This window comes from Eublepharis macularius, chromosome 14 (genome assembly GCF_028583425.1).
Source record: "Eublepharis macularius isolate TG4126 chromosome 14, MPM_Emac_v1.0, whole genome shotgun sequence".
NCBI lineage: Eukaryota > Metazoa > Chordata > Lepidosauria > Squamata > Eublepharidae > Eublepharis > Eublepharis macularius.
Window position 1 is genome coordinate 10774326 of NC_072803.1, and position 22058 is coordinate 10796383.

A 22058-nucleotide genomic window follows, 5' to 3' on the forward strand; every position below is an offset into this window, starting at 1 on the left:
GACAGCCCCAGAACAGAGAGAATACACAAACAGCTCCTCTCTTTCGGATTTGCATTTGTTTTAAGCTTGCTGGCACGGAACGTTCCTCTCAGTAGACAGATGCCGTTATTAGTGCGCGCACCGTCCCCCACTGCCGCGAAGTCAGCTGAAAGGCCATTTCCATAACAAGACAATCTACCTCCCCAGTCCCCTCTCCGCGCTTCAGAAAATGCTCCCAGCTAATCGGTGGGATGTAGCGACACGGGGGAGCAGTGGGAGGTTGGCGCACACCAGTCAGCCAATTTGCAAGCTTTGCTCACGTGGCACCAGCCGGCGCTTAGAGGAGGCAGCGAGGCCTCTCTGGGGCTCTTAGATATATATATATATTCTTTTACCCACAATCTTTGAGAAAAGCTGTCGCAGTTTGAAGAACTTGGAGGTGTAGTCTCCTGCCTCAGTCAGCACAGCATCATAATCTGGGGGGGAAAAGTCAAGAGGAGACACATAGGAGAAAATATTGGGCAGCATCCTGTGCTTTTTCCATACATCACGAGCTCACAGGACAGGAACAAACTTCATCCAGTATAGAAGTTGTTGGCCTCTTAGTGTGTTTCTTTTCTTTTTTTAAAAAACGTTTCCTAGCCGTCGGGGATGCAGAGAAAGATCTGCACCAAGAATTGACTCAAGTCAATTCCCGTTCAAGGCACAGAGCTTGGATAAACAGGACTTTCTTGGGATGGGGCTACAACATCAAATGCCTCCTCTTGCTCCGGGCCTCTCCCCGGCTCCCAGACTTTGAACCAGAATTTTCCCAAGGGAAGAGGAAGAGGAGCTCTCAGGGACCCCCACCCCCATAGCTCCGGAATGCCTTCCTCTCTTCTTTCTGCTTGGTGCCAAACCTTTTTGGCAGCAGGTTAACACTGCTGTCTTCCGGGGCATTCTGTCGATCGGTAGCGGTTTTGCACATTCATATGTCATCCCCTGCCAGTTATATATCGCTTCACATTATGTTCGCAGAAATTTCTCAGTAAAAAAGTATCTCAAAATGAGCGGGGCTATCTGATTCATTATACTTTCTTTGCTGCTTTCAACAACCGTCATAGATTTCTGCTGGTTGTTGAAAAGCGTCAGAGTTATTGACTGTTGTTGTTTTTTTACGATTACGGGGGTTGGTTGGTTTGACATTTATTTTACTGTCATTTCTGGTCGTCATAAGCTACACCTCAAGAACCTCGGCAGCTGAGAGTCTGGGACAGAAAGGATTAAATAAATAAAATATGTATGGGCAAACAACTAAGTACAAGCAATTACCTGTTTAGAATTTGTTTGATTTATTACACAATAGGCTGGGCAAGGGGAGGGGGAACGAGGCCCCAGATGCTACCCCTCCGCCCCCAGACGTATGCAGGTTCTCCCCTGCTATCTTTACAGGGGGGTATACAAGACATTCAGGCAGAACGCATGGAAGCCTCCTCCCTCCCTCTCTATCTGTCCACCAACTGTTCTTATCCAAGGCTCATGCTGCGGTAATCGGTATGAACAAACAAAAAAAAGGGGGCTGGACCTGCAGCTTGGAAGAGCAAAGAGGGAAGGGCGGTAAAGGTGCAATTATTATTTAATTGGCAAATCCCTTGAAATGTTTCCATTGCCTTCCTCAGGAGAATTTACAGAACATATATACGGACACACATTTTAACTGTCTCTCTAAAAATTCAGATCGTTTTGTTAAAAAAAGTACGGACCACGACTCAGTGGAACATCTCCGTTCACTTTGGAGCTTTCCCCCACTGATCAGAGGCTTTCGATGGGTGGGTTACAATGTGCAATCCATACAAGTGTTTTGTAGATTCCCCACCCCCACTCCCGCTGAGGGCAGCCGAAAGGAGCTGTAGAGCTCAAAGGGGTGTTACAGGAGGCCATGTGGTCCTACACCCTTGCTCATCTCCAAAACTACAGCATCCCCAACAGATGGCTGGTTAGCCTCTGCTTAAAATTCCCCACCAAAGACGTGCCGTTCTAGGTCACTGGCTCCATTGTTGAGCTGCTCTCCCCATGAGGAAATTCCAACAGTCAGCCGAAATCTCTCCTCCTATATCCAAGCCTGCTGGATCTCCTCTGGCCACCCGGAGCAGCAGCCAACAAGTCTTTGACATCTTCCATCTTACAGCCCTTCAAGTATTCAAAAATCATGATCCCCCCCCATTAATATTCTCCTCTCCAGACTGAACACATCCAAGTCCTTTAACCCTTCCTCTCAGGACCCTTTTCCCAGATCCCCAACCAGTCTTGGTCGTTGTCCTCTAAGCCCAGTTTGATTTGTCAAGGGAACAACCTATCGAATAACAACCGCATGGACGGCACTGTTGCAGCCAGCTGGCAGCCTCCTCTGCTTTCCTTGTGGCCTCAGGGTCAGACAACACAAACTCCTGCCCTCTCCTGTGGGTCAGCCCCTTGCGTCCCCCGTTCAAGCCAGCCAACACATCCTTACCATAGCTGGTGACGTCTGCCTTGTACTCGTCAAAATGCAGAGCGCCGTTCATAAAGCCAAAGTTCGTCCCCCCGTGGAACATGTAGAGGTTGATGGAGGCGCCTGACTTGAGGATTTTCTCGACGGTATTCACCATCTCTGCGTGGGAAGGGAAGCCCAAAGAGGAGTTAGAAAGCCTCACCGCGCAACGTGTCATTACAGAATAAACAACTCATGTCTGTGGAGGCTTCCGTTTGCAATACAGCACTTTCTTGAGAGCTTTCTTCACGCCCTATAACTCTCACTCAACAGACTCGCACTTAAAGACACAATACTTAGTGCAAACAATCCATTCAACGCTCTCTTCGAAATGATCCTGCCTTCTCTGCTCTGTTGAAGCATCTATATTTGAGTGAAAATTGTAAGCAAGGACAGGAGCTGGGTATCTCTGTCTGAGAGATAAGCAAAGAACAATATGCATTCAAAGTTTTGTTTGCAAATATGCTCTGCATCAAAACAATGCAGCGCTAGGGAGGCTGCATGGGCGCGATTATATTCCCCAACAATAACAGCGTGATTATATACTGCTCTTCTAGACAGATTCGTGCCTACCCAGAGCGGCGAACATAGGCAAGAGTTATTATTATCCACACAACACAATTGGGGAGCAGGAGCTGAGAGGACTGGCTGACCCAAGGCCACCTGCTGAGCTCATGGCAATAGTGCGAGTTGAACCAGCAGAACGTTGATTCACAGCCCAACCACTTAACCACTATGCTACAGTACCACATCTTTCTTCCCCATCATGGCTACTGAAGCAGCTAACAGGTAAAACAAAGCATCAAAAAAGCCACATCATAAAAACCATTACAACCAAAAGAAAAATGTGTAACACAAATCCCACCACCTCCACTAATTAAAACATAGGGCAGGAAGGAGGGGTTGTGATGAAGAAGAAGAAAGAAGAAGGATAAAGAACTGTGCTTATATACCACTCCTCTACACAGATCAGTGTCCCAGTCAGAGCAGTGAACACAATCAGTGTTATTATTATCCCCACAATACAGCTGGGGAGCTGGGCTCATCCAAGGCCATCTGCAGAGTTCATGGCAGTAGTGGGATTTGAACTAGCAGAGTGCTGATTCTCAGCCCAACCACCAAACCACTATGCTACAGCAGGAGAGGTATTGAAGTAGAAGCAGAACAGAGTAGCAGCTCACCATCAGCATCAAAGATGTTATGAGCACCTCCCCAATTATCGAACCATCCAGTCCAATATTCCATCACCATCATTGGTTTCTTGTGCTGTAAAAAAAGGCAACGGACAAGAAATAAGGGGGTAAAATCTGGGGGTGTATTCAGCTGTGACCCTCAACATGAGGCAAGGCATATCATTTTTTGAGGCAAAGCAGAAATTCTGAAACTGCCTCCTTTCGTGGCATCAACATGACTGAAGCGTTTGCCCTGTGGAGGATGTACAGCATTTTACAGATCACAGGAAATTCCAGGCAGGGGTCCGGCAGGGTCCACTTTTTGCCCCCCATGAACCAAGAAGTAAAGAGCCCAGTAGCCCCTTTAAGACTAACCAACTTATTTGTAGCATAAGCTTTCGAGAACCACAGCTCTCTCTGTCAGATGCATAGATCCTCTGGATCTATGAACCAAGTAGCCATCCAACATCCTACTACAGCCGCAACTTGCAGGGCAAAACGGGCAGAAGTGGGAGAGTTTGACTGTCATCACTTATAGTCATACTGAAGGTGCAGTTTGTTTGTTTAATGTTCCGCCAGGCGTATGGTTGAGGCTGGGCCTGACCTCCCCCGGCCATGTGGGATGAATGTTTAAATCCTCCCCACCAGACGTGTTACCACCATTCTGTTTAGAATTGTTTTATTGAGCGAAGATAAAGTTAAGTTATATTGCGGTTGCTGCCCTCTTGATACCTTTTAAATTATTTATATGTAACCTGTGTGATTTTAATCTTTGTAAATTCTTGTTATATTGTGATTATGTTTTAACTGATGAAATATGCCCTGAGCCCATTGTTGGGGAGGGCGGAACAGAAATATAATGAAATAAATAAATAAATTTATAGTCCACCTTTCTCACTGAGACTCAAGGAGGATTACACAGTGTGAGATCAGCACAGTCAATATCAAGGATATTGCACGATTTCGCGCAAAACTCCCAGATAACAGCATCTTCCTGGCACGATTTCGCGCAAGAAGACACTGTCTTCTGGGTCTTTCGCACGATGTTCCGCAGGCAGGTAAGACGTGTGGAAACGGCCATTGGCAAAAATCCAATACAGAGTTGAAGAAATGTTGAACCAGATCGTAAGCAATTCTAGGACTGACATTAGACATCATATTAACTATCCTGTAGGATCATACTTGAAGCACGGGTAGCACATAGGAGCACATACTTAAAGCAACAGATGGAACTAAGGCAACATAGTGGTGAAGTTTACGGTCCCTAACTTGTCCGAGTTACATACAACTCTCCACCAGGGCAAAGGATAAAAGTGAAAATCGTCAGGTTTTCGCAAGGCCTCTTTCAACACATGGCAGCCAAGTCCCAGAATGCTCTGCACTTGGAATGCAGGGCATGCAAGAAATTTCTGAAGGTGTTTGTAACCCAGAACCTGCTCAGCTCAGCCAGGCTCCCTCCCCAGTAGGGAATCAGCCTCAACGCTATTTGTTTGGGGGGAAGGAAGCCACTGGATTGCATGGAACACGGGAAGCGAAACCACGCTGCTGACTTCCTGCCATCGCTTTGTCTGAGCCCAGGTAAAGGAAACAGCAGAGCTTGAACTGGTGCTCTCCCTCCTCCCAAACTGCATGCCAAGAGCCCACCACCGCTTCCCTTTCACTGAGACGCACAAAGGGTGAGGGTCATCCCCAACAGCTGCCATGCATCCCAGGGGGAAAAAGATGCCCTCTGCCAGTTTATTTGGAAGAACGTTCAGAATATGCTTGAGAAGAATCGGTATGCGACTATTATTCCTGAACTCTCCAAGCCTGAAGGTTGATCCAGGCCCCCGCCTCCCCCCACCACCCCCGCCGCCAGTAATCCTGGCGCTGCCGCCATTGTCCTATTTTGTACCTAACTCTCCAACCTCCTAGGAAGGCCCACCCACCCTGGGGTGTACCCAGCAAACCACATTTCACGATCCTTCTGCAGTCTGAGAAGCCTGCTTGGTACAGCAGAAAACAGGGTGGCCGGGAGCTGCCGGCACAATGCATTTATTTTTATTTTATTTTTATTTATTTACTTTGGATTTCTATTCCGTTCTCCCCATGACGGGCTCAGGGTGGATTACAACAAAAACATATTAGAATTAATTTATACAATTAAAACCATAAAGAGATTTAAAAGAGAATTTGTGATGCCTTTGGCCTGATCTGTCACAAGGAGGCAAAGGCCAGTGGTTAAGCGTGCTGGGACTCTAATCTGGAGAGCCAGGTTTGATTCCCCACTCCTCCACTTGAAGCCAGCTGGGTGACCTTGGGTCAGTCACAGCTCCTCAGAGCTCTCTCAGCCCCACCCACCTCACAGGGTGATTGTTGTGGGGATAATAACAACCAGGGCTCATTTTGAAGGGAAACGCGCATGAACGCAGTTCCAGCAGTTATCCAAAAAGGTCATGTCAGGTGGCCCCGCCCACCTGATTTTCGGCCATTTTGGGCCCAATTTCAGCCCTGAATGGCCAGGATTGGGTCTAAAACAGCCAGGATAGGTGATGTCAGGGGTGTGGCATATGCAAATCAGTTATGCTAATGACACACTTCTGGTGATGGCAATGGGTGTGGCATATGCTAATGAGTTATACTAATGAGTTCCTCCAGATCTTTTTCTATGAAATGACCCCTGATAATAACATACTTTGTAAACTGCTCTGAGTGGGTGTTAAGTTGCCCTGAAGGGCAGTATATAAATCGAATGTTGTTGTTGTTGTTATTATTTAAGGCAAAACACGGGAAGGCAGCCAGATCTGGGTCTAATGAATGGAGCCAGCAGTAGTCTCTTGTCAGCTCAACTTCGCCTTCACCTGAGCTTGCCATGTGGATACTGGTCCCGGGCCACTTACTACTTGACCCAGGTGAGCAAGCAGGCAGCAAGGGAAAAGCCTGAGATGAGGGTGCTTAGGGAAAAAAGATACAGCTCAGAAAAGCCTGGGCCACAGCTATACATCTATCCCATAAACTGCTTAACATCATTCTTATGGCCATGAGAACAGCTGATTTTTTTTTTTGGAAGAGACTGTGAATCTTGCTCAGAACTCACTAAATGGAAACGAATGCTCAAGCTCCAAAAGATAAGAAAATCAGCAAAACAATCGCCTACAAGAGAACAATGTTTGAGAACTAGCTGAAGGTACATGCAAATGCTCAGCAGCGACTGGCTCGCCAGGAAACGGAAGCAGCGTGGTCCAGTCTCCTCCTGCCAAGCTTTGCTCTCTTTAATTGTTTAATCGATCACTCTGTATTAGAAAAGGAATTACCAGCCATTCAAATATGTTAAGCACTAAAATGGACAGACAAACACAGACCTCGTGCGGCAGATCGGATTCGGGCGAGGGAAATCGTTTAATCACACCCCGCAAGGGGAATTTGTGACACAGCCAGTCTACTGTCAACAGGCCGGTGGCCTGTGCTTCTACAAGCTGCTTCCTCTTGTGCCGTTGTTATCAGGGCACTGCTCCCAGCTACTCCGACAACTCCGTGCTGAGCCAAAAAAGGAAAGCGCTGCAAGCCTAGAATGAGCCAGGTGCCGGTTTGCTTATTTTTTTTTATCATATACCGGCAAAATGCTGATTGTTACGAAAGCTGGGTGTGTACATGTGGAGGGAGGGCTGTGGGGTAACAGTAGAAGAGCCCTGCTGGGGCAGACCAAAACTCTATGTTGAACAGCACCCTGTTCCTCCCTTAGGAGCCAGACAGATAGCCTGGGGAAGTTATCAAGTTGGGCACAGAATCATAGAGTTGGAAGGTACCTCCAGGGTCTTCTAGCCGAATCCCGACACAATGCAGGAAATTCACAACTACCTCCCCCAGCCCCTGCACAACCCCAGTGACCCCTGCTCCATGCATGAAGGCAATAACCTTCCCCTGTTGCTGCTCCCCAGCAGCTGGTACTAAGAAGCACACTGCCTCTGAACATGGAGGTTCTATTTTTCTATAATGGCCAATTGACCATTGATGATCTATGTATTTATTTAATATTTAGGTAGTTTCTTAGCTGCCTCTCCAGTAACTGCTTGGGGCAGCTAACAATAGATTTTTTAAAAAATTAAACTTCCCCCAATCGATTAACAACTTAAAAATAATGCGATGGTATCAAATGAGAAAGAACACCCCCTGGACAGTATTCTTTAAATTTATTTAAAATATTTTTAGCCTGCCTTTCTCCTTCAAAGAGGGATCCGAGGGTGGGGGGACACAGCAAAACAGCTGGAGAGGAGCCCCAGAAGAACGAAAGTGAAATCAAAACCATCAAAAAAATCCCTTCAATAGGTTCAGCCAAAACAAAGCAACTACTGATAAAATGCAGGGTGCTATAAGGGACAGTAAATTGGCTCGTAAAAATCTGCATAATTGGTCTAATCTTCCTTCGAACTGTCCAAGTAAGTGGCCATCACGGTATCTCGTTCCATACATCAATTAAATGCTGCGTGAAGAAGTTACATGAAGGCAGCACATCTTTGTGTGCTTACCGAGACAACGCATACACCTACACATGGATCCCTGTCGGAGAAGACGAGGACAAACAATATCGGAATGATAGGCAATTTTTGCCTTTATCTCAACATTGCATCCCCCACGTTCCCAGGTACTGATAAGTCGTTCGTAAGAGTGAATAACTTACCCTGGGGAAAAGTAAAAGGGTGCATTCAAAAGCATCACTGGAATGGAAGCGAAACAGCTCCCCTGCTCCTGATAAGCTCGGTTTCTCTCTACATATCAAACGTCTAGCTGCTACATCCCATGCCCCGGTCATGTCTGAACATGATGAAATGTTGGGAATTCCCTCTATATGGATATATTCCACGTCTTTTTTCATGTGCCAGTTGCTTTGTTTTTAATGTGATTAGTCTTCTTTACAGAAAACCCACCCTCCCATTTTACAGATAAGGAAAACAGGGATATGAGAGACCAGAGACGGCCAATAACTTCCCCCAAAGGCAAAGAGTGGCACTCAGGCTTCCCAACTCCACATCCACTGTGGTGTAGTGGTTAGTGATGGATTCGAATGTGAGAGACCCAGGTTCGAATCCCTGCTCTGCCAGAGTAGCTGGCTGGGTGACCTTGGGATGGCCTTGGATTGTTTTCTCCTTACCTGTACTGTATTGAGATAGACCAAGATTCCTGGCTCCAGTTTCTGCAAGTTCACTGTGGAAAGGGCTGTTGGAGAGAAGGAAACAGTTCAAGGAATTTATTTTACATCGGGAACATGGCCAGCGGTTGAGCAACTGCGTTGCATGCAGAAGGTTCAATCCCCAGCAGCTCCAGTTCAAGGACTTCCAGTACCCAGAGCTGGACAAGATCCTTTTCTGTCCAGGCCCCTGGGGAGCTGCTGACCCTCAGAGCAGATAATACTGAGCCATGGACAGCAAAGGTCAGACTTGGCATAAGCAGCTTTCCAAGTCCAAAGGGCGGTTCGTACCTTCATCCACGCGCACCACTCAGCCTAGCTCAGCTATTTCACTGCAGGTCTTAGGAGTGTATCACACCCCTCGCTTTTCCCTGCACCTCAAGCCTAGTTCATGCATGCATGCGAATCGCTTGGAGACTGGCAGACGACTGCGTGAACTGACCCCGTAAAAAATTTTTTGCATTTGGGGTGATAGGAAAGCCCCTGGTGTCAGATTCACACACCTGCAGGCTATTGTGCAATGAAGCCCAGGAAAACCTGCTACTGGGGACATAGCCAAGCATGAAATGCAGCTTGCCTGAAGGATCTGATTGAGGTCAGCCCTGTGTAAGATTTGACTCTAGCTCTCCCTCCCTCACCACAGCCTCCTGCTCAAAACTACGGTACCCAGGATTCCCTTGGAGAGAAAATGTTAAAACCAGTTCACTCCTGTAGTGTACTTAGATCCTTGCAATACGTCATGAAAAGACTGGAGGTCACACTTCTGGCTTAAAATGCTCAGTGTTTGCAAGCCCTACTTTTGGGGGTGGGGGACCAGAAGGCTTAATTAGTATTTGCAGAGCAATTAGGGATGCTGAGGGGGAAAAGGATGCATGCCAAAGTAGCCCAGAAGCATGTGAGGTTGCATCGGAAGAGCCATCAACCTCCTCGTTTTAGTGGCGGAGTCATGGTTCAGGGCTGAAATCAGCTCTGGAAGGTGCATAGCCCGAAGCTAGGAATAAGCTGGCCACCAACTACGAGTCTCCAACCTACACTATCTCAACCAGGAAATCATCGCAATCCATCAGTCTAGCATTCTTACAACTGCCTTTGATGAGCAGAACAAAGAAAAGCGGCCTAAGACAGGACTGTGGAGAAGGATTCTGGGTCGTGTCGTGTACATTTTGTGTCCCAGCAAGATGGACAGAACCCATCAGCTGAGGAACTTTCTCTTCCACAGCTACTCAATCCCAAAGTAACTACCATCGCCAGAAGAATAAATACGAGGAAGAAGTTCATTTAACAACGAAATTCTCCAATGCAAAGTAGGATGCAGGAGAAACCAAAGTTGCTTCGTGAGGTTTAGATCCAGAGGAGTTAGCCGTGTTAGTCTGTAGTAACAAAATAGTCCAGAGTCCAGTAGCACCTTTAAGACTAACCAACTTTATAGTAGCATAAGCTTTCAAGAGCCACAAGAGAGCTGTGGCTCTCGAAAGCTTATGCTACTATAAAGTTGGTTAGTCTTAAAGGTGCAACTGTGCTCTTTACTATTTTGTGAGGTGTGCTGCTTTTTCCCCCTAGTCACAGGTGTATCCACTGAAGCAAGATATGCCTGAGAATGTGTCGGAGTAGCCGTTGCCCAGGGGTAGAGCACATCCTTTGTGCCCAGAGGGTTCCAGGTCCAGTCCCCAGCAACCCCCTTAGGCCTCTGGTTACAGCATTGGGAGGGAGTAGTTAATGGGGACGAACCATAAGGCAGCTTCAGACAGAGAGCAAGGTGGAATCCAAACTCTTTTTTGGTAGCTGGACCAGCAATGACTAGGAGATTTTTTAAAAGGCTGGGTCAAAAGCCGCTAAGGCTGGAACCAGAAACCCACAGATCTAGGTGCTGGTATGCTGCGGGGGGGGGGGTGAGGGGGGCACACCCTGTGCACTCCCTGCTGCACAGTTGTTTGTATTGGCTTGTGAGCTCTCTGTCTCTTGCCTGGAGGTGGGGCTTCCGATGGTCTAGAAGGACCGTAAAGATCGGCGGTTTTGCTTGGGTGACCAAAGCTGCCATCGTATTTCCTGGCTTCTGGCTGGTTTGCAAATTGGAGAAGTCAATTTTGACGGAGACTACGCTCTACTCTGGTGATAGAAGAGTCAATAAACCCATGGGTGGTCACAGAAGAAGGCAGTCCTCTTTGCAAATCCCTCAGAGAATGAAAGGCCGGGGAGGCAAAGGTGCAGAGGAGCAAAGCACCAGTGGGAACGCTTGCCATGGTTTTCCTGCCAGGAGTCTGCAGCGGGTCTCCCTCCTTCTCCCCCAATCCACCCCCACATCTTCCTCCCTTCCCCAGCCCTGCATTTTATTCCCCCAGCTCTCAGCATGCTCTCGCAGCCGCCTTGCCTCTGCCGCGGCATCACTCAGAGAGCTCTCGTTATTCCGCACTCCTGATTACTTGACATGTTGACTCTAATGAGCAGATTGTTGTGACATCCCAAGCTCAAGCTGGTATCAAGGCGCGCTCGTCACACAACCCGCTGGAGAAGACAACTTCAAACAAGGAGGAAGGAGCGCTTCACTGCAGGTAAACAGCGCGGGAGGCAGAGCATGGATCGGTGGGTCGGTCCCTGTCCCCCCCCCTCCAACTCGCCTTGGTCTCCCACTGGCAAGGAAAGAGTGGCCCCGTGTGGACAAGGCAGGGAAATGCCACTGCAAAGAGAGAATGGAGGAAGCGGAGAGACCCATACAGAGGTCTAATGAAATAGAAGAGACTTCCAAACCTATGCCGGGGACTCGGGGAGTCACCTGGACTTAAATTACAGGTGACCCACATGATAGGTAGCAATCAGAGTTGCTCGAGGTTTACAGATGTCGTTTGCAAGGAAAAAAATTGGAATTCAAGGCTGGAGCCCGCGAATGCTACACTGATGCAAACTGTCAAGCCTCTGTCATTTAAAAAATCCAGGTAGGGCGTCCTGATGCAGAAGCCCATTTCGGCCCATTGGTTGCTGTAGCGTTAGAGCACCCTGTCAAGTGTAGTGAGACTGCTGGGAAGGTTTTGAATGGCTGCTGTATTTTACAACTGTATTTTGACTTGGAATGAGAGAGGGGACGTAGTTCCACTCTGCCGGGAAAAGACGGAGTGAACGGCTCCTTTAAAAGGGCCAGAATTCTGAAAGCAGCTTTTTCACAACCAGCTACCCTGGTGTCCTCGTGTCCACCAGAAATCACTGGGTCAAGGAGAGGGTATTCAGTCTTGATACAAACAGCATGTTAATGGCAGCGCAGCTCCAGGGAAGCTGGCCACGGCCGCTTTGGCCCTTCCGAGCTCTTGCCTTAGCATGCAGACCCTTCTGGAGGGCTCCAATTCTCGGCCTGTAATTTTGGAGTGAACAACTTTAATTAAACCTTCAGGTATTAAGCTCCAATTTAATAAGAAAAAAGGGTGCACCGGATTGTTGAAGAAAATGTAAGCGGATTGCACCTGTGGAAAATTGTTTTGATTTTAAAATGCAAAAAAAGCCATTTCAGCCCATTAGGTTTAATCCTGAGAGGTTTTGAGCGTTTCAGCTTCCCTGCTAAAAATCAGCCACTGTTGCAGATTTAACTTGCATTCTGGTTAAGATGTTATTAATCACATCTTTTTTTTCCTTTTTAAAACTATTTTAAAACTAATACAGGCTTTCCTAGAAGGAGAGAGAGAATAGCACCACACAGATTCTGGTACCTTATGGGGACGCCAATCGCCTGTAGTCCGTAATTATATTTTTTTTCTATGAACCAGCTTAAATATTTATCAAGGTGGAAAAACAGAATAAAATCTGGATATACATTTTCTAATCATTTGTGCGCTTGTACATATACAAATCACACACACACAAAATACAAAAGATAAAAACAGTTAAAACATTGGGGAGGGAGATCATTGAGGGAATGCAAAGTGAAACAAAAAAGCCTTCACCCACTGGCGAAAGATGGGAACAGAAGGGGATGGGTGAATCTTCCTAGAGTGGGTGTGCCAGAGTTTTGATGCCACTACTAAGAAGGCCCTGTCCTGGGATATCACCCGCCTTATCTCAGAAGATGGGAGGCGCCTGAAGCTGGGCCTCCAAAGATGTCTACAGTGGTCAGGAAGGTTCATAAGGGTGTAGATGGTCCTTCAGGTATGTTTGTCCTAAACCTTATGGGGTATCCAATCCTGATCGGAGACACCGGGGATTGAACCTGGGACCTTCTGCATACCAAGCTCAGGCTCTACCATTGAGTTGTGACTCATCCATCCATATGCACAGCAATCTAAGGAAGTGTGGTCCATAAGAACGGCATGCTGGCAGACAGAAGTCCGGGCATGATGCTGACGACAGATCAGGGTCAGATGGCAGGGCAGGGCTCATAACCTACCCACTGAAGACTTGGAGAAATCCAGACTCCATCTGAATTATGTAGATTGAGACCTACGCTTGCAATTTATTTCTTCTAACACCAAGGCGGCTCTCTAAACTTTTTCTGGAATTAGGCCCATGAACTATGCTGGGGAGGGGAGAAAGGATTCTTGATCAAAGATGCAACTCTGGTGAAGACTCCTTTGAGAGCCAGTTTAGTGTAGTGGTTAAGAGTGCGGGACTCTAATCTGGAGAACCAGGTTTGACTCCCCACTCCTCCACTTGAAGCCAGATGGGTGACTTTGGGTCAGTCACAGCTTCTAGGAGCTCTCTTAACCCCACCCACCTCACAGGGCGTTTTGTTATGGGGATAATAACAGTATACTTTGTAAACTGCTCTGAGTGGGCATTAAGTTGTCCTGAAGGGTGGTATATAAATCAAATATTATTATAACTGACACAGTGTATAAACCAATAAATCATCAACTCCACTGCTTGACCCATTTTGTCCTACCCTATCTCAATAAGCTTTCGTACTACATACCTCCTTCCACCAAGCCAGATGACAGCCCATCTTTATTGTCGGAGGTCATCAACATTTCCACAATCCCCCGACTTAACAGGGCCTGTGGGAAGAGAAGAACCGCCATGTTGGTACTCGTCATCACAGAACTTGAGACAGGTGTATCTAGCTCTATCCCAGGGTCTCTGGAAGCAACTTCTGGAGATGCAAGTCACAGCTAGAAATACTGCAGGTACTTTATTACTGAGGAGGTATCAATTTCAATCCTAACCAATCAGAAGGTTTGGTACTGGCTGCACCACTAGGGCCCATAAAGCACACCCACATTCATCTTCTGTGCACATGACCTAAGCTCACACTACCCCAACCAGGCCAGGTCCCAGCCACAGATGCCTGGGGGTTGAAGCTACCTTTGATATTTAATGGCACAAACACATCATAGCTTGAGAATGATTTTATAAATACACTTTTTCAGCTATTGTTTTATGCTCCAGCTTGTTTTTATGGCTACTTATTTTTATGCTTTTAAAAATTATTTTATTGTAGTGTTTTACTTTGTGAGCCGCCTTGAGCAGGCCTTGGAAGAGTCAGCATACACATTTTCTAAATAAACGGAGAGGAGGAGAATAGACCTTCATGAACAGAAACACAAAAGAAAAGTGCTAATCGCAGACAACGCATGCAATAGATACATTTCAAGGGTTACGGGGACACATTGGTTGGTGGGCAGAAGCAAATCAACCAATTGTGACTTGGTTTTATGAGGCTGCAGGTTTTTAAGAACACGTGCTTATAAAAAGGGCAGACAGCAAGTGCTGACATAAAAGAGGCATTCTCACCTGCATAAGAGAGAATGGAAAAGTGCCCCTTCTGGGACAGCAACACATTGTTTACTGTCTTTTAAAAAAATGTAGTCTCCTTTCTGTTTCACGGAATGTTTTTTTCTTCTTTTTTGTACATCCAGAAAGACATAAATCAACTAAGATTTTAAAACCGTTGACAGCCCTGATTATAACTAAGCCACGACATTACTTCTCCCTCAGCTGACGATTGTGCCGCTATACGCCATGACAACACCCCAGGTTACCATTCCAGGGGATATATTATTACGAGGCATCCTGTAAACTGTTTCACTTTGCTAACTCAATCACTTCCCCTTAGTTCCAATATTGCTCCCAAGTCTCCTGGTCATCAGTTCATAATGTTTTTTTTCTACGAGAACGAGGGCGAGAGTGTCACGCAGCTGCGAGACTCCAGACGAAAGTAACCTGGCTCCTTGCTTGAGCAGTTCATATTAATACCGCAGAGTCGTCGGCCTCCTGGTAAGAACAGGCAAAAAGTTTCCACCGGCTGCAGTGGGGGGAAACTCCTTTGCCTCTTTGGTGCATTGCACCATTTCATTCCGAGAAAAGAAATGACTGAGGGGTGTACTGTGGAGCAAACACCCCACCTGTCTCCTCTCACAAGATTATCGGTATCTCGGGAGCCATTGCTGAGGCTGGCTGATCCTGTTGACAATATCCAAAATTTTATAATTGCACACTTGGCAATCCAGAATGCAGGCAACGGAAAGGCAGAAAGGCTAATAGAGCAATCCTAAACAGAGTTGCACCCTTCTCAGCCCACTGAAGACAGTGATCTTAGAAGGGTGTAAATCTGCTTAGGACTGTGCTGTAATGCAGCTAACAGGAGGGATGAGGCTTAGTGCATGCAGATTGGATGGGAAGATTTCTGCTGTTAAAATGAATATATTACCAGTAGTTACACTGGGGCTGTTACTAATATGTGTTGTAATGGATAAAACCCTTGCTCTTGCAAAACACAATCATTAATTTTATTTGGGCAGATTTTTAAAAAAAGCTGCGAATGAAGGTGAAGAAGAAAGGGCTGAGGAAAGACATCATAAAAAGGAAAACGTTTGCTTTTCTCTGGGTCCCTCTAGATATGAACACATTTCACATTTTTATTAACCCAGAAACCAGCGTGACTTGAAGATGATCTCACCTAACCCTTCAGCCCTGAATCGGGTCCTCTTTCCAAACATTTAGCATTCATAAATAGGAAAGTATGAAATCTACCCAACCCCCCTCCCCCAAATACACATATGCACAAATTTGCTCTATACATTATACAGTGCAATCCTAAGAAAAGTTACTTCAGTCTCTTTTAATCTCCAAGATGGAAAAAAATTACCGTAAAATAAAATAAATACAGCTCTCAAGGGCTATTCAGCCACAGCAGATTATAACAGACAAAAAAAGCCTTACAGCAAGGCTGCTTCCACACATGTTGGATAATCTACTTTCAATACTCTTTAGTGAACATTTGGAACTGCTTTCCCATGTGTGGAACAAAAAATCCACTTCCAAAGGATTGCTAAAGTGCATTGAAAGTGCATTATTCAACATATGTGGGAACGGCCCAAGTCAGACCGCAGATTCATTCTGCTCTGTCGGGCAGAGGCTCTCCAAGATCTCAGGCAGAGGTCTTTCACATAACTTTCCACCAGATCCTTTTCAATGGAGGTGCTGGGGATTGAACCTGCAACTTTCTATGCTCTACTGCTAAGCCAGGGTCCCTCCCCCAAATGGCCTTCCAATTCTCTGCCTTCAAAGAACTCTTTCTGCATTGTCGTGTCCACTGAGGACCCCCTGCGCACTGCAAAGGGTTCTGGGGTGTCTGCTGAGTGCAGAGAGTTTGTGCAGCGCGCTGGCCTGATTGATAGGACTTTACCATGGGCCCACTACATACTGAGAATGTGCACTGAAATGCCCTCCGAGATGCTCCTGTCTCTCCACAGTACAGAAGACCACTAGCGTTGGTAAAGCTCTCAGCTCTGAGGAACCCCTGCTAGACATCCATGGTTTCCCCATGATACCTCAAAAGAGAGGCCAAAAAACCCCCTATGTCCTATCTCCTTCTTGACCAGTTATCAGGAGTGAACAGAACCAGCCCTGTGTCTCTCTGTTTGTAATGGAGCAATGCATGTTTTTTTCCAAGTAGCCCCTCCGTTCCTTTATCTGTAGAGTGGGACTAATGGTGACCTTCCTCAGCCAAGAATCATGGCTTCGGTACAGAGAAGCACTCTTTGCCGGCCGTGTACAGCACAGACGATGCAATTAAGAAGAGAGGAGAGGAAGCCTTTGTTGGAACAGTCAAATGTCAAGATTTTAACAAAAATGGGAGGAGGCTGCCATTTGCTATAACAAATGACACCCTCAGAATTCCACACATGCACAAAATCAGGAGATGGCACAAAGGAGGGAGGTTTTCCCAAGACTTGTAACCGCCAAACCGTATATGTTGCTACTTAAAAGAATCAAGGCTTTTTTGAAAGGGGAAAAAGTCAGTGTTGTATTCACGTTGTCGCAGGCTGCAAGAACAGCAGGCAGAGACACATCCATGGCTTGCAGAATGAGGCCAGAGAAACAGAAATAGAAGCAGCGCGGAGGGGCCCAGGTGCGCACATTCAAATTGCGAAGCTGATCTGAATACTCGCTTGCGTACCTTGCACAAGGTGGGCATTGGTAGGACAAGCAGCCAGTTTGAGAGGTCTAGAAACTGAGAAGACCGTGTGAAAAACATCTAGCGGGGACGCAGCCTCCTGGCAGATCTGGATACACTCTTTTTGCAGAGATCTTTTCAGTCCCCTTTGGACAAGCCAGGTTTATTTATTTATTTACATCATTGGGGGACCCAAAATGGCTTACAGGGTTTTCCTCTCTTCTATTTTAGCTTCTCAACAACAACCCTGTGAAGTAGGTTAGGCTGAGAGTGTGCGGCTGGCCCCGGGTCACCCAGCAAGCTTGCATGGTGGAGGGGGAATTCAAACCTGAGTCTCCCAGACCCTAGTCCAACGCTCTAACCACTATACAACACTGCTAATGCACTATACACACCCTACCATGCTATGGGGCAAGAGGGAGAAGAGTTCTCTCTATCTGCTTTGGGAAGATTTGAGGGGGGAATCTGGCTGTATTTCTGGCTCCTCAACAGCTCAACAAGCACCACTTTCCCCTGCTGGGGTTCCATGAGAGCTGCAAAGATAGACCACTTTGGACCTGGATGGCAGCAGCGTAAGTCTGGGAGGTGGCAACAGGTATAAGCCACACCCACGGCTTCCTCCTACATGCTGAGAAAGATTTCTAGGAAAATATTTCACAATAAATTTGAAACAATGCAATTTGAAGTATACTAAAAAAAAATCATTGTTTCAAATGGATATTTTTCTAGAAATTAGCTTTATACAATTGATTGTATCTGATAAGTTATTGTACATTCTGCGAAGGATCAATAAGTACTAGCACTTTATTGATTGGAGATTCTTTTGCTGTACATAGGAATTTTGAGTAAGGGGTTATCGATACTCTTTGTACGGTTTGAATCTTACCTGACTTTGTCATAGTTCAGATAGAAATGTATGATGTACTATTAGAAATTGTTGTTAAGCATCATAAATACAGCTTTATATTTATGATATGTTTTCTTAAATTGCTCCTGGCAAGTTAAAGAGTTGAGTCAGATAGTTTTGGACAACTCTTGACGGATTTGCTAGTTAGTTTTCACGGCTATTTGTTTTTGATTTGCTGTTCTGATTCTGTGATACCCTCGCTTGTATACACTCTCCAAACAGGCAACAATGAAATCATTGCCCATCGGAGAGGGGATGAGACTTTCTCCTTAGTTCCCTAATGGCTGAATGCCCACAGATTGGCTGCTTCGAGCCAATCTAATCCTGCTAATCTCTCACTCTTTTAATAGAAAGGCATCTAAACAGGTCAAGTAAGGCAGCGCTAAAACCCCAGGTTTGCAACTGAGCGGCTGATTCACACATGATGCTATTTTGGGGGTATGCCCAAGAGGTTAAATGAACATGCCTTGGTCTTAGATCCAGAGGAATTAGCCGTGCTAGTCTGCAGTTGCAAAATAGTAGAGTCCAGTAGCACCTTTAAGACTAAGCAGCTTTATTGTAGCATAAGCTTTTGAGAGCCACAGCTCTCTTCATCAGTCGCATCTGACGAAGAGAGCTGTGGCTCTCGAAAGCTTATGCTACAATAAAGTCGCTTAGTCTTAAAGGAGCTACTGGACTCTTTACTATTATGCCTTGGTCTGGAAGTCACACTCACATACTCAGTAGGGAACTCAGCCTGCATGCAGCTCGTTCAGTGAACTTGGAATGAAGAATTCCCAAAGGTGATTTCAATGGCAAACCTCCGTCTTCACTCTCTTAAAACTCCTCTTTGGCAGCGGATGAGCCTTGTGGCCAGAAACTCACTGTATATATAGTTCCACCAAGTCAGCCCCTGAGAGAGACTGTAGGGGCCTATTTGGTGGTGGCACCCTGATTGTGGAGCACCCTCCCTGGGCACATTTGTGAGGTGCCAAGCATTGGGAAAGACCTGCAGGCATGCTCTCCTCTGGCAGAAGAAGCCTCTCTTGTCTCAAGGATTTGAGTCTAGTGGCACCTTAGAGACCAAAAAAACAAACAAACCTGAAACCTTCCCGACTTTAGATGCTTACACCAGGGGACGGGCTCCTTCACCAGCAGAAAGCACTTCCACTAGTGGGACGGACCCATCGGATCCTACCCATTAATCTCTTTTCGATGCCAGACTTTGAAAATTCACTGAGCCCTTTAATGAGTCACTTGCTGGCTGCTGTCTTAGAAGACGTTTCTTTGGTTTTAATTGATTTTTACCTGGCTTTATCCATCTCCGGTTGCTTTATCCTGCTTGATTACGGCATCTTTTATCTACTCTATTGCTTCCCTTTGTTTTGTTGATGTGTATTGAACTGTATTCCCTTCAGGGTTGCTAGACCTGGCAATCCATGGGAGAGTTGGGGACGTGGGCCTGGTGGCAGGTGGCATTGCCTGTGTGATGGCATCACTTCAGGGGAAAACATGAACGTGCCAGCTGGTAGCTCTAGGAATTAACTGAACTTCTATGGTAGTTTCCGATGATTCCTAGAGCTACCCACTATGACTTCTGGGCTTTCCCCAGAAGTGATGTCACACTGGTGCTGCCACCTCCCCACCCCCCCATTGCTCGGAGCAGCAGCAGGCAATGAGAGCGCAAGGCAGGGGATCTCTTGCCCTCACTGTGGGTTTTGCAGCCCTTCTTGCAAGCCACTTGAAAGCTTTTTGCATACAAAAGCAGACTATCCCTCTTTCCAAATCAACACCTAATTTATAGAGCAATTTTATTCTGCCCTTTTTCCAAGGCACTCTCTAGACGGGCATGCGTCGTTCCTTTCTCTTCAAAGCAACCCTGTGAGGAACGTAATGCTGAGAGAATGACCAGCCCAAGGTCACTTAGTGGGTTTCAAGGCAAACAGGGCTTTGAACCCGGGTTTCCCCAGGCATAGTCCGAAGCTCTAATCACGACACTGCACTGGCCAGATTCATACGTACATGGTAAAAAGTCACAAAGCGTGTCAAAATTAAATTTGACACGGGATGATTTTATGTATTCTCTCACTCTGTTAAAGTGTTGTTACAATTTATGAGACCTGGATGTAAAATCATCATAAAAGTGATCAGGGCTTTTTTTTCTGGGAAAAGAGGTGGTGGAACTCAGTGGGTTGCCCTCGGAGAAAATGGTCACATGGCTGGTGGCCCCGCCCCCTGATCTCCAGACAGGGGGGAGTTGAGATTGCCCTCCGCGCCGCTGAGGGCAAGCTAAACTCCCCTCTGTCTGGAGATCAGGGGGCGGGGCCACCAGCCATGTGACCATTTTCAAGAGGTTCCGGAACACCGTTCCACTGCGTTCCAGATGAAAAAAAGCCCTAGCTACGATAATTATATGTTTTATTTTCCTTTGCATTCTGGGCCCTGAGAGTTTCTCCCTTCCTTTTTGTGTCCTGTGGGGCCAAGGGAGTGGGAGAGGGCACTCAGAAGCAGAAGGAACCATCTTCATCCGACCTCACTGCAGGATGACAGCTTTTAACAGCCAAGTTACAAAGCTTCTGGCAGCACAAACCGGCAGGATACAAGGTAAACACCTCCCCTCCGGGACGCCCTTTGCCCCCAAAGCAGGAATCATTTCCCTGAGATAGGGCTGAGTAGAAAACAACGGCTGGTCTCTAATTAGGCCCTTGGTAATTAACGTCTTGCAGCCGTGTTGCCTTTCAACCAGCCAAGAGGGGGTGGCTCGGAGCGCATTCGCCAAGCTCAAAACGGCCTTATTTGGGTTGTCTGTCAGCTCCTGTTGCCCACCTCGAAGACCTGAGCTGAGGCAAGATCTCTGCAGGCAGCAGAGTGAAGCATTAGTAAAATTAGCCTGCCTAGGGCTGAGCTTCAGATTACAGGATTGAGCATAATAATCCCCAGCAAGGAAGGCCCTGGGGCAGCCGATCAGTCCAAGGTGCGTCGGATTGCTTCTGCCCTACTTGGAATGGGTAGCTTGCACAAACCCTAAAGGTGTTGAAGAAAGATTCTGTCCACTCCTTTTTCAATACAGCCTCTCTTTAAAAGAGAGATGCCAAGCACAGACCCTGGGTAAAATATTTTATGGCTGGAGAAAGTTGCCTTTTAATGTTATGCTTTCATTGTGCGGTTGCATCAATTATACTGCAGGGTTTTTTTTGGGGGGGGGGGGGGTTTAAAATTATTTATTTAAGAGATTTCTGTGCTTCCTGATCAGAGTCCTGTTCAAGGAGGCTTGCAATTAAAAATTAATACGATTTAAATGGAGGGCTCTGAGCCTTTTGAACTGACTGGCAAGTAGAATCGAAACTTGGGGCATAAAATAAAAAACAGCAAAATGCTCATCCACAAAATGCAAGAGAGAGAGAGAGAGAGAGAGAGCAAGAGAAAGAGAGAGTCTCTCTACACGAGACACCCTGGCGCGTGTTCGTCCAGCGTAGGGAGATGCAATGTTAGCTGGGAAGCTTAGTTTAAAAAGACAGAGCTGAAGAAGATCGCTCCTCAGAGGGTTTGTTAATTTCATCTTGGCCTTGCTAAAGCCTCTGTCAATTTCTCCTCTCCAGTCTAAAACTGTGTGGGATCTCGACCAGAGAGCACCAAAGGATGGAAATAGGCTAGAGCTGCCTTCTAGAGCCGGGCTTGGACCTGGAGAGGTTATCATGGTCTGAAATTTCCCTTCTGGCATTTCACAACCCATTCACAAAGCTCCAGTGTTTAAAAAGACAGAGCTGGCTCTGTCTTTTTAAACTGCCCTTCCCGGCTACCATTGCATCTCCCAACATGTGTTCTTCACGCGTCAGATGTCTCATGTAGAGAGACTTAGAGAGAGAGGACAGGGCTGGAATTTGCTTGCGAGCTGGTCTGGAAATATTTTGTTCCCCTTTATTTATGCAAAGCATTTCTATCTGGTGCTCTCTTCTAGAGCTCTTGAGGTGGCAGGA

At 46.5% G+C, this 22058-nt stretch overlaps 1 protein-coding gene across 1 annotated transcript in view; it reads right to left on the reverse strand.

Annotated features, from left to right (window-relative positions):
* LOC129342670 (beta-galactosidase-1-like protein 2) overlaps nt 1-22058 on the reverse strand; it is a 71979-nt gene that overhangs the window by 21442 nt on the left and 28479 nt on the right. The window contains 5 exon segments of the mRNA XM_054998546.1: nt 375-455; nt 2468-2605; nt 3667-3751; nt 8786-8850; nt 13713-13794. Of these exon segments, the coding sequence (XP_054854521.1) occupies nt 375-455; nt 2468-2605; nt 3667-3751; nt 8786-8850; nt 13713-13794 (451 nt within the window).